This window comes from Physella acuta, unplaced genomic scaffold, assembly GCF_028476545.2.
Source record: "Physella acuta isolate Inbredline_101_S28 unplaced genomic scaffold, ASM2847654v3 ptg001957l, whole genome shotgun sequence".
In the NCBI taxonomy this organism is placed as follows: domain Eukaryota; kingdom Metazoa; phylum Mollusca; class Gastropoda; family Physidae; genus Physella; species Physella acuta.
The window spans coordinates 31,816-44,683 of record NW_026733462.1 but is presented as its reverse complement, the minus strand read 5'-3'; the positions used below and the strand labels follow the sequence as shown (position 1 = coordinate 44,683).

At 35.4% G+C, this 12,868-nt stretch overlaps 1 protein-coding gene across 1 annotated transcript; it reads right to left on the bottom strand.

Annotated features, from left to right (window-relative positions):
- Nucleotides 1–7,431: 7,431 nt before the first annotated feature.
- On the bottom strand, nt 7,432–12,573 carry LOC131931397 (uncharacterized). Its single transcript, XM_059288205.1, has 7 exons — nt 12,430–12,573; nt 11,459–11,581; nt 11,130–11,196; nt 10,661–10,821; nt 8,572–8,644; nt 7,876–7,940; nt 7,432–7,624 (listed from the first exon to the last, which is right to left on the bottom strand). Exons 1-7 carry the CDS (start codon nt 12,509–12,511, stop codon nt 7,440–7,442), a joined length of 756 nt encoding a protein of 251 aa, XP_059144188.1. The 5' UTR covers nt 12,512–12,573; the 3' UTR covers nt 7,432–7,439.
- Between the last annotated feature and the right edge of the window lie 295 nt (nt 12,574–12,868).

Genomic DNA, 12,868 nt, shown 5'->3' with positions numbered 1-12,868 from the left:
ATATAAGTACTCCGGAGAAAGTTTGAGTAATTCTAGGACCTAGGATATCCTTATTTGACAGATAGTTACATAATAATTGCTATTAGAGCTTTTAAAATGTTTGTGCGTTCTTAGACTACATGTTAAAGAATTGCTTGGTGATACTTATTATTGTGTTACTTCATTTTTTACTTGCTACTTGGTTTACTTATTATTTCTGTTAATTTTTATTTGTTCTACCTAGTGTTTGAGTTACTGGTACTTTGTTAATTCTTTGACTTGTGATCTGTGTTAATTGTGATTTGTGTTACTTAGATAGTAAGTTATAAGTTTCGTTTGAAGGCTCTTTTACATTTTATTTTATTTCGGCATCTTGGTTCCATATATATATATATATATATATATATAATATATATATATATATATATACTATATATATATATATATATATATATATATTGTATGTGGTACGAAGGCATCATTAGTTTAAAAAGTGACTAAACAGCACTGACCTAAAGAGAAAAACTCAATAATGTTTGAACGGTCGGTAGACTATAAACAAAATCCTTGTTACTGTGAAAATCAGTTATTTTGGTCTAAAGTGTTCTCTCTAACTTTCCATTGGATTACACATCGTCTTGTGACTCCCATCTTATGAATGACGTGTTTGTATTTCGTGAGAAGTGAAAGTTTAAAAAATGTTTTCCTTGAAAAATGAAAAAAAACTCATCCGAAAGGGATTTTCCCTGTTTCCATTGTGGAGGCTATTTATAGACACGTTGCTGGTATATATATTATGAAGCCGGCGGTAGATATAATATACTTCTGTTGAGTCGGCAAGGCTCAGTACTCACTATCAATGTTTGGATATATGGAGATGGATGCGATTCTTGGATGATTCACCAGGGGAGACAACTCTAACACATTATTTTGGGGTTTGTGAGAGCATATACGATACACACGAGCGTAATGCCCCCTCAAACCCTACCTAGTTGTGGGAGTAAGCAGCAGTCTTCAGCAGTCTTCAGCAGTCTTCAGCAGTCAGTGATCATTGCTTGTAAAAACACGAGTTTCAATTATACATCTATATTGTGATACTTGATATAATAGAAATTTCAATACCTTTTAGACAATACATATACGATGTATAATACAAGATGTTTGTGAACTAAAGACGTGTTATATGTTAATTTATATCGAAGTTATGTAATGTTATGTTTACAATTTATTAAGTGTTTTGTTTGCCAACCTGTTTTATTTAACTCGTGTCCTCTTATGTTGGACAACTATGCGAATCTGATATCAATCGAATATAGACTTGTGTAGTAGTGTGGTATAGAGGAGCAAAGTTTCTTTTATTGGCACCTAACTTTATTGTTATATTCTTATATATACTTATACTTATATATATGTGTGTGTGTATATATATAATAGTATATATATATATATATATATATATATATATATATATATATATTATAGTACATATTTAAGTAAATATATTCTTATATATACTTATACTTATATATATATGTGTGTGTATATATATAATAGTATATATATATATATTAATATATATATATATATATATATATATATATATATATATATATATTTATATATTTATATATATATATATATAGTACATATTTAAGTAAATATATATATATACGTGTATATACATATATATATATATATATATATATATATAGATATATATATATATATATATATAGTACATATTTAAGTAAATATATATATATACGTGTATATACATATATATATATATATATTATATATATATATATATATTATATATATATATATATATATATATATATATATATATATATATATATATATATATTTATATATATATATATATAGTACATATTTAAGTAAATATATATATATATACGTGTATATACATATATATATATATATATATATATATATATATATATATATATATATATATATATTTATATATATATATATATATATAATATATATATATATATATATATATATATATAGTACATATTTAAGTAAATATATTCTTATATATACTTATACTTATATATATATATGTGTGTGTATATATATAATAGTATATATATATATATATATATATATATATATATATATATATATATATATATATTATATATTTTTATATATATATATAGTACATATTTAAGTAAATATATATATATATACGTGTATATACATATATATATATATATATATATATATATATATATATATATATATATATATATATAGTACATATTTAAGTAAATATATATATATATATATACGTGTATATACATATATATATATATATATGTATATACACGTATATATATATATTTACTTAAATATGTACTATATATATATAGTCTTCGGGAAAGAAACCTCAACAGTTATTAATACGTCTGTGTTCAATTTCATGGAGTAATTCTAGAAAAGAGTAGAGGCTATTGGAAAACGCGACAAGACCTATTAATATCTTCGGGAAGTAGCAGGTAGAAACACCGAACAAAAAATTCCCTGACTTGGATCTAAAAATGGAACACGACCTCTTTAGCTGTGGAAATACGACTCGGTGCTGTAGAGCAAACAAAATCTGGAGCAGCAGGCGCTCCTTTGGCACCGTCTGCAAGATAATAAATCCGTCAGCTGCTATCTGACACTGCCAACTCAACTAGTGATCAGTGAAGGAATTTGAAGAACAATAAAAAATTCATGTTCAATCTTGAACCCGTACGAGCAAGGGAACAACGACTAGTATCTTAAGTCGTTTTTATTGTTTATTTAAAGTCTATAAGACCGAGATCGAATATGACCTGCATATAACTGTCGCGGTGAAATGTGTGAATTGTTACATAAAAATAAACACAAGTCCGATAAGCGTTTACAAAGCGATCTTTGTATACATTCACATGTGTACACCTTTTTAAATAAAGCCAAGTACACATTTTTAAGTAAACTTGTGTACATGTTGACTAGATGTTGGCGATCGGGTGCCCATGTGTATATCTCTAAATATAGGAAGTAATGAATGATGGAGCTTATTAACTTTGGCCTAATTGAAATCATTAATATCGCCAAGGATCTTAGCCCGCAGGGGACATAACATTTGCTGAAAGTCTTTAAGGCAAGAACCAGGGGACGCAACACATCGCTGTAACCCGTACAAACAAGAACCTTAGCCTACAGACTGCATGATTTATCATAACAAGCCATAGACGTAAGAACCTTAAACAGCAGGGGACAAAACTCGTCGCTGCAAGCCCAAGAACAATCTTGTTATATCTAGCTAGTCTAGTATTGACAGATACCCCTGACATACATGCCATTGACGTGTAAAGATAACGTTTCTTATCTGTTGAATAACATTGTCAGGTGGAAAATTGATTGTGGTTTTAAAAATTGTGTGCTGTCTTATCAGGAAACAGTGTCGATGTATTGAGAGTAATATCAGGCCATCTGAACAATGGTATTGATCAGTGGCGTAGCCAGGATCGTCTCAAGGGGGGTTCCAATTTGTACCCGGGGACAAACTTTCGATTTGCACCCCCCCCCCCCCCTCAAACTTTCGATTTGCACCCCCCTCAAACTTTCGATTTGCACCACTCCCCTCAAACTTTCGATTTGCACCCCCCCCTCAAACTTTCGATTTGCACCCCCTCATACTTTATATATATATACCGAGGGGTCTATGGGGCCCCCCCTAACCCCCCCCCCCCCCCTGCCTACGCCACTGGTATTGATAGTTGGTAAGATAGCAGAAGTTAAGACGTCGTCTGTAAGGGTTTAGTGAAGTTAGGGTGTAATGTCTGATTACTGTTCAAGGTAGTTAAATCTGGGTGTTTTACTTAGGGCACTACACACTTGAGAAGGGGGCTTATCAAGCTTGAACTTGCACTGCTGGTCGCAACATCGTCGACTAACTTCGCGCCTACTAGAAAACGAGACAACATGAATTATGAGGTTATATACATAGCTGGTGAAATAGTTAACTTTCATATAAAATCGAATATTTACAAAAAAAATATGTATACACTAAGTCAGGTTATTTCGAACTTTAAACTTTTTGTAAAGAAAATAAATAAGTAATAATATTTAAAGCAATTATATCAACAGGTGTTCAAACAATTAATTATCGTAAAAAATTTACCATTTTAAAAAATATCATAGGGCCTACAGTAATCAGATTGTATAACGCTAATCAATAAATAATTTTGAATGAACTGCGACCGCTGTGGGAGGAAGAGAAGCAACCGGTTTTGTTTCGTTGTTTCAAAGTACAAATGTCATTTTTAAATGGCGGGGTGGGGCGGTAACTGCATGACCTAAGGAGTGGTAGAGAGCAAATATTTGAATTAATGGACCATAACCCCCAACTGGGCGGTGTTAAAGACAGTGTTCAAGTAACGTCTTAGGGGTCGCCTTTGTTCGTGGTATTTCCTGGTGTAAGGTTGGTGTCTACACTTCAATGGGGGTGGGATTGTGTCCGTTTTCTTTCAAAACACCAGGAACTTCCCGATACATTTTTTACTGCTAAACTTTCGTACTTCGATTGTCCGTCAGTGTTATTAAAGAGTTGTTGCCAAAATTTTCTCTAAGTTTACTTTTTGCTTCTAATTGAAAGGGTAGGTGTCGCCGACAGTCTTCACTCGTGTTGTTTGGGTTCACGTCACTATTGTGACACATTAGAACGTCACCAAGATCACCCAGCCAAAACCGGTACCCAGCAGTAGCGTAGCCAGGATCGTCTTATGCGGGGGGGGGGGGGGGGGGGGGGAGGGGGGGGGGGTTATATGTCCCAGGGACAAACTTTCGATTTGCACCTCCCCCCCTCATACTTTCGATTTGCATCCCCTCCCTCAAACTTTAGATTTGCACCCCCCTCAAACTTTAAATATATATACCGAGGGGTCTATGGGGGGATTTTAACCGCCCTAACCCCCCCCCCTCCCGCCTACCCCACTGGTACCCAGCATTAGTTGGGTGGAGAAATTCCACATAGCAGAGTCGGGTCTTGAAAGTTAATTATTTCTATTTTATTAATCGAAACATACTTTGTTGACGTCGATGAAACCTTAGATTAAGCTTTTAAAAATAGTAAAGGACTATTTCTTTAAAATGGCCATTAGTTTGGAGAGGTATGGGGGTCTATGTTACAAGTTATACTACTGTTATAAAATTGTCAGCACTATCTTGTGACTGCAGGTCGTTTAAAATATTCAGAGTTGTCTATGCCTGTCTCAGTTTACACCTATAGAAAAACGTCTCGCTGTGTTGATTACGATAAATGACACTTCAATCCAACAAATTCAAGGGAGGCTATACAATCCCCTGGGATATCATGTACGTGATCCAATATTTTACTTGAGTAGTCTCCCATGCTATTCTGTATTCTTTTGCGCAACGATAGCTATGGCCATGCACAAAAGGGGCGTCTAGGCGAACTTGAAAGAAACTTCTTGCAGACTGAATACTAAATGTGGCGGCGGTGTTTCTAGAAAGAAATGCCGATATGCTACATAATTTTGTTTGATCAGTTGATCTGATTAGCTCTATCGATTTTTTTTTCAGACCGAAGCAATAATTGATTTTTTTTTTTTATTCTAAAGTATCAGTTAACGCGCCATTATATAATAGAGAAAATACGCGTGGGACTGTTACGTTTAACAGAAAATAAGAAGAGACGGAATTTATAAGTGAGGGCGAATAATAGTCATAATTAGTGAAAGGGTCTTAACACAGTGGGTCATGTTTTTTTTTTTTCTATAGGCCCTAAAGGTTGTATGGGCTCATGTATTGAGTCCATAGACTAAATTATCAGTATGCCAATGGCCTATATAACAAAGGTCAAGAAAATGATTTAAATGTATTGACCTTTGAGACAAGGTAAGTAAAAACAGTATTCTCATTGGTCAAATGTTTACAGAGACCGCTGGGCGGGGATACCCTAGAAATAGTTAGATAGGCCACTAAAAATCACATTGAAAAATCACTATATATATATATATATATATATATATATATATATATATATATATATATATAATTTTATATTTATTCATGTGAAATTCTGGGAAAACAGCAGTTTTATAGATTTGAGATAGGCCTACCTACATATTTTCTAGAAATTTCACGTGTGACGTCATTCGCAGATCTGTGTACTTGAACACAAATCAATCAATCAATAAATCTACATAGTTTGAGAGGGTAAATAATAAATAGTCCTAATTCTAAGAAACGTAAATGTATAACATTTTACATTGGAAAACTAAACCAAAACTGATAGTTGTAGAAATTTTAGCGACTATATTCAAGTGTTTATCTACATATTATCCAGAAGGAAGAGTCAGTGTAAATGTTATTAGAAAGAAAATAAAAACGTTCTAAAGAGAACACTGAAAGTGATAATACAGGGGAGGGGCCAGGGTGGGTGGGGGTGCACTTAAGTGGTAGATCAGTGTCGTCTGGTCGGGTGGAACAACTTCCTCATTCCTTTTTGAAAGGTATTTGTGTCAGTAAAGTCTCAAGATAACATCTGGGTTAGGTCGCTGTTTTGTGGACAAGTCTGCTGACCAAAGTTATTCCATTTTGTCAGAGGTATCTTGACTTGTCAGAGGTATCTTGACTTGTCAGATGTATCTTGACTTGTCAGAGGTATCTTGACTTGTCAGAGGTATCTTGACTTGTCAGAGGTATCTTGACTTTTAACTTGTCAGATGTATCTTGACTTTTGACTTGTCAGAGGTATCTTGACTTGTCAGAGGTATCTTGACTTGTCAGATGTATCTTGACTTGTCAGAGGTATCTTGACTTGTCAGATGTATCTTGACTTGTCAGAGGTATCTTGACTTGTCAGAGGTATCTTGACTTGTCAGAGGTATCTTGACTTGTCAGAGGTATCTTGACTTGTCAGATGTATCCTGACTTGTCAGAGGTATCTTGACTTGTCAGATGTATCTTGACTTGTCAGATCTATCTTGACTTGTCAGATCTATCTTGATTTGTCATAGGTATCTTGACTTGTCAGATCTATCTTGACTTGTCATATGTATCTTAACTTGTCAGAGCTTTTTTAACTAATAAGAGTTAAATTGACTTGTCATGGCTACTTTGACTTGCTTTACAATCAGGGCGATCTCTTTGAGTCATTTTTTTCAGTAGCCGAGGCATTGCGCGAGTAATTAGGTCTTACAGCAAATACTTTTACCATTATTCCCACGAAATTCACATATTTTTCACAATATTTATTTTTTAGAACTAAAAAAAAATTCTACAGCACACACTAGCTTTTCTGTAAAAATAAAAACAATAACAAACAAACAATACCACAAAAAAGCAAATTCTTGAAGTATAGAACACAATAAATGTAAGGAAAACGCAATATTTTCAAAAAATTATTTAATTTAATTCAATCTAAAACTTATCTTCTAAAACTTGCATCTTGCATCTTGAGTAGTCCAGCCAACCAGCAGCAAGACGATACCAATGGTAGGCAACAGGAAGAATAGCATATTGCGAAATCCAAAGAACAGGTAAGTTCTCCTAGAGCAGGTGCGTCCTTCAGCCACAGAAGCCGAGTTCTCCGGTACTGAATCTCTCAATGCCTTCAAATCTGTGTTGAAAATATATTTAAAAAATCTTTTATTATATCTATATTTATAAATATACATATTTAAATTAGATAGCGCTGAAACATACTACATTTACAAGTATTTACATTTACATTTGTTAGCGTAGTATGCCTGTGTAGTGTACCGAAGTGCTTTGTCAATGTAGGCTTAGTACTAACCGCTTTAAATTAAATTATTCAATTAAGTACTTGATTTTAAAAAATTAATGATCAACATTTGAAGCTAAACTTACATGTCCTGGGACTCTCCTTTGATCCGGAACTTGCTTCAGAGTCTTGCGGTGTTGCAGCGGTTTCCCTAAAGATAAAGATTGCATTATCTATAGTAGGTAAAACAAGCGATATAATATTAAAGATAGTAGACTTACACAATGATATTAAAGCAACAACAAAAATACCAAGGTTATGCAACTATATTTAAGTACAAAAAGATACCAAGGCTACACAAATTTATGTTAAACCTACGTAAATACTAGGGCAAGAGAAATGCCCAAATGACTAGACAAAAATATTCTTAGATGACACAAAAATACTAAAGCTTAACATAATTATTGCTGCATCGCAGTCTTCCTTTCTTTCATGTCTTTCTCTGGTGGAGTGGTAATGCGGATGTCACTTGAAACTTATTTCGAGAGGGGGGGGGGGGGTAAAGTTTAAATTTTCTATATAAAAAAATCTATTTCACAAAAAGGGTGGGGGGCGGATGTGCCGAAGAGATGCCTAAAAGAAACTCTGCTGCAGCTACACTAAAATATAGAACTACACAATAAAATGTTGAATTACATCTCGAAATAAAAGCAGGCTGAGGCTGGAGTCATAGAGACACATGGAGGCATACGCATAATTTGTTTCATGTAACACCTAAATCTGTTGCAGGAAACCTCGATGTTACAAATTAATCATGGAGAAGAAGGGTAACAAATATTTACTTTGTGTTGTCTTGAGCTTGGCAGGTTCTGGGTTCAACAGTCTCGGTCGATTTTTTGCTGCGGCGGCAACCAACTGGAAGAGAAAACAGAAACAGTTCATCTCATAACATAATGCTAATGACTGTATCGGCTCTGTCAATGTTGCTTTAGTGGAACGGTGTGGTCGGGCGGCTAACACGAATGTCCCAAATTCGGAGCCCGTGGGATGTCCCTGAGTCCACCCAGCTCTGATGGGTACCTGTATGTTATGAAAAGTAAAGGCAAACGAGCATAATGTCGAGGTCAAAGAAACAGATGGACTTGACTTTATCTAGCCATGTTCTGCCAGGTTCTAAAGTTAATGTTACCTTATATAAGACGCTTTTTAATCTCTCTGTAAGGTATATAGCGCTCGAGCACCTTCAAATGGGAGCCGGACCAAGTCAGATTGGTGCCGGACCTGATCATATGGGAGTCATAAGTGTTCAGATGCTAGCCGGTCTTAGTCAGATGCTAGCCGGTCTTAGTCAGATGCTAGCCGGTCTTAGTCAGATGCTAGCCGGTCTTAGTCAGATGCTAGCCGGTCTTAGTCAGATGCTAGCCGGTCTTAGTCAGATGCTAGCCGGTCTTAGTCAGATGCTAGCCGGTCTTAGTCAGATGCTAGCCGGTCTTAGTCAGATGCTAGCCGGTCTTAGTCAGATGCTAGCCGGTCTTAGATGCTAGCCGGTCTTAGTCAGATGCTAGCCGGTCTTAGATGCTAGCCGGTCTTAGTCAGATGCTAGCCGGTCTTAGTCAGATGCTAGCCGGTCTTAGTCAGATGCTAGCCGGTCTTAGTCAGATGCTAGCCGGTCTTAGTCAGATGCTAGCCGGTCTTAGTCAGATGCTAGCCGGTCTTAGTCAGATGCTAGCCGGTCTTAGTCAGATGCTAGCCGGTCTTAGTCAGATGCTAGCCGGTCTTAGTCAGATGCTAGCCGGTCTTAGTCAGATGCTAGCCGGTCTTAGTCAGATGCTAGCCGGTCTTAGTCAGATGCTAGCCGGTCTTAGATGCTAGCCGGTCTTAGTCAGATGCTAGCCGGTCTTAGTCAGATGCTAGCCGGTCTTAGTCAGATGCTAGCCGGTCTTAGTCAGATGCTAGCCGGTCTTAGTCAGATGCTAGCCGGTCTTAGTCAGATGCTAGCCGGTCTTAGATGCTAGCCGGTCTTAGTCAGATGCTAGCCGGTCTTAGTCAGATGCTAGCCGGTCTTAGTCAGATGCTAGCCGGTCTTAGTCAGATGCTAGCCGGTCTTAGATGCTAGCCGGTCTTAGATGCTAGCCGGTCTTAGATGCTAGCCTGTCTTAGATGCTAGCCGGTCTTAGTCAGATGCTAGCCGGTTTTAATCAGAAGCTAGTCGGTCTTGTAATATAATCTGCAGTGCTTGTAATATAATCTGCAGTGCTTGTGATATAATCTGCAGTGCTTGTAATATAATAGCAGTGCTTATGATATAATGTGCAGAGCTTGTGGTATAATTCGCAGAGCTTGTGATATAGTGTGCAGCGCTTGTGATATAATGTGCAGTGCTTGTGATATAGTGTGCAGAGCTTGTGATATAGTGTGCAGAGCTTGTGATATAATGTGCAGAGCTTGTGATATAAAGTGCAGTTCTTGATTTAATTTGCAGAGCTTCTAATATAATGTGCAGAGAATGATGCCATTGTTTGTAATATTATTGATTTTGCATAAAATGTGAACACCCCCCCCCCTGGCCCCGCAAACACACATGGTTTGATGGTTTGATGAGCTTATGGCTAATTTTGAGATTTAAGTCAGCCGTAAATGAATGGTGAAAACGGTTTAGGAACCTAAGAAGAGACTTTTTCGTTAACTCTACCAAAAATATGTTCTGGGAGGCTTTTTTTTTTATCTGGCATGTAGGTCTAGATAAGTTTAAAGGTCAATTTAAATGAAATAATTGAACATCTTTCCCACAAATATATGAGAACATATAAAAAAGTAATGGGAAGTAACTCCTAAAATCGATTTCCTTCACCCTTACATTGGTTCGAACCCACGTACTGCGTCGTAAAAAGACCACGTTTTAAAAGTTAAAAAAATATTGTAGTAACTTACAAATGATTGAAACACTGATGCAGGCAGCAGTCATTAGAATGACAAGAGAGTAGACGATCCAGTCCTTGTCATTCGTTCTTGTTCTTATTATGATATCTGCGTCCGTGGCTGTGATCGCCATCACCTTTATATGGCCTCCCTTGACCTCAAATTGCAAATTCCTAAAAGAAATTTTAAACAATAGACTTTTTTTTCGCAGAGTATTTGAGTTAAATGTCTCCTTACTTTATTTTTAGTGGATAAGGGCAGATAAAGAAGAGTTTATCCGGGTTTTTTTTTTTGTGGTTACGGCATATGAAGGTCTAGTATTGCTAGTTCTATATAGCCCAGCAGCCCTCATACTGACTTAGAGACAAGAAACGGGAAATTATACTTAGATAAAAAGGCCTTGTTAATTGATCAGCAGTGACAGATGCCCTTTGTTCCACAAGGAACCAAAAGAAACGAGGATCGTATTTTACAAACTCACTTATTCTCGCCGCCAAACATGTCCTTCAACATGTGTAAAATGTTTGGTTCCTCGGCGGTCACAACACCTGGGAACAAGGGCAAAGATTATGTGTCATGTGGCTTAATTCTTTAATTCTCTAGCTTAGTTCACATACACCCCCACACACACAACCAAATGAATGTCTGGATATATATATATATATATATACACATATATATATATATATATATATATATATATATATATATATATATATATATATATATATATATATATATATATATATATATATATATATATATATATATATATATATATATATATATATATATGAATGGCCAACTTACACAAGTTTGCCATGACCAGCAGCAGGAAGACCACATACGGAGAGAGACAGCCTCTTGTCTTCACCACAACAGCTACAACAGGTGGGTTATCGTAGCAGCTTGGCATAACGGAAGTTTTGGAGTCTGGGAGCATAAACAAACAAATCATCTTCAATGACCAGGATCACATTTAACCAACATAAATTATTAGGGAATAAATCGTATTACACTCATTAAACTAGTATGTTTGACATCTACAGTTTATATATATATATATATATATATATATATATATATATATATATATATATATATATATATATATATATATATATATATATGAGAGCCCATGTGTGCACCTCTCCCTCTCTCTATTTCTCTCTGTCCGTCACATATTTTCCGAGGCTATGAGATCAATATCTTCAGCAATATATGGAGAACTCAAAGTTACGGATTCAAGATTTAAAGTATAACAAGCATAAAATGTCTAGATCTACTAATAATGGAAGCAAATGAAGTACCGGTAGGTCTAGACTATTAGTGTCAAGTTATTAATTACACAGGCGGGCGAGAGTAACTTTTCTGTTTTATTTTTTTATCGATTTAATTTTTTATTTAAATATTTAGTTTGAAATACACCAGCAGGCAATTGGACGGAGTGGTCTAGCGGCAGAGAGTTGGACTGCTAACCCGTAAGTCGCGAGTTCATATACGAGTTCAAGTCAGTGAATCGTCCCTGAGTCCACCCAACTCTGATGGGTACCTAACTCACGTTAGGGAAAGTAAAGGCGGCTGGGCATAGTGCTGACCACAGTCTCTTCATATGCCGAGGTCACAGTAACACGTGAACTCTACTTCACTTGCCCTATAGACCGTCAGGTTTGAAAGGGGAACTTTACTGCTTTTTATACTAGCTGGCAAGTCGGAGAATGAGAATGCAAATACAAACTCTATTATTACTAGATAGATTAATGATTAAATCTACTAATTACCTATTTTTTGTAGAATGCTCTTATTTTTCGCCTCTTTATGCCACAAGTGAGACTTGGTCACCTCTTCATCTCTTACCTTCATAAACACATATGTTTAACAAGTATGGTTTAGAATACTCCGCCTCAATGTCGGAAGAACAACAAGTTTGGTTTCTTGGTGTGACGTCACAAAAACACTTGGGCACCACACTTATTTATTGATGGGTTTTTTTGGGTATTCCCGTTTGATGTGAAACCGTGGAAGAAAGTTGAGCACACAAATTTCAACGATTTCACTTACCGTAAGAAATGTTGCCGAAATCCCAGTATTGAAACCAATTAGTTTATGTTTTGTTTTACTTGAGCTGATGACCGGTAAAAAATAATTGTTATTATTTTTTATTGCATCATTTGAGGTTTCAATTCGTGAAAAAGTTGTTTTTGTGCTATATTTAATTTT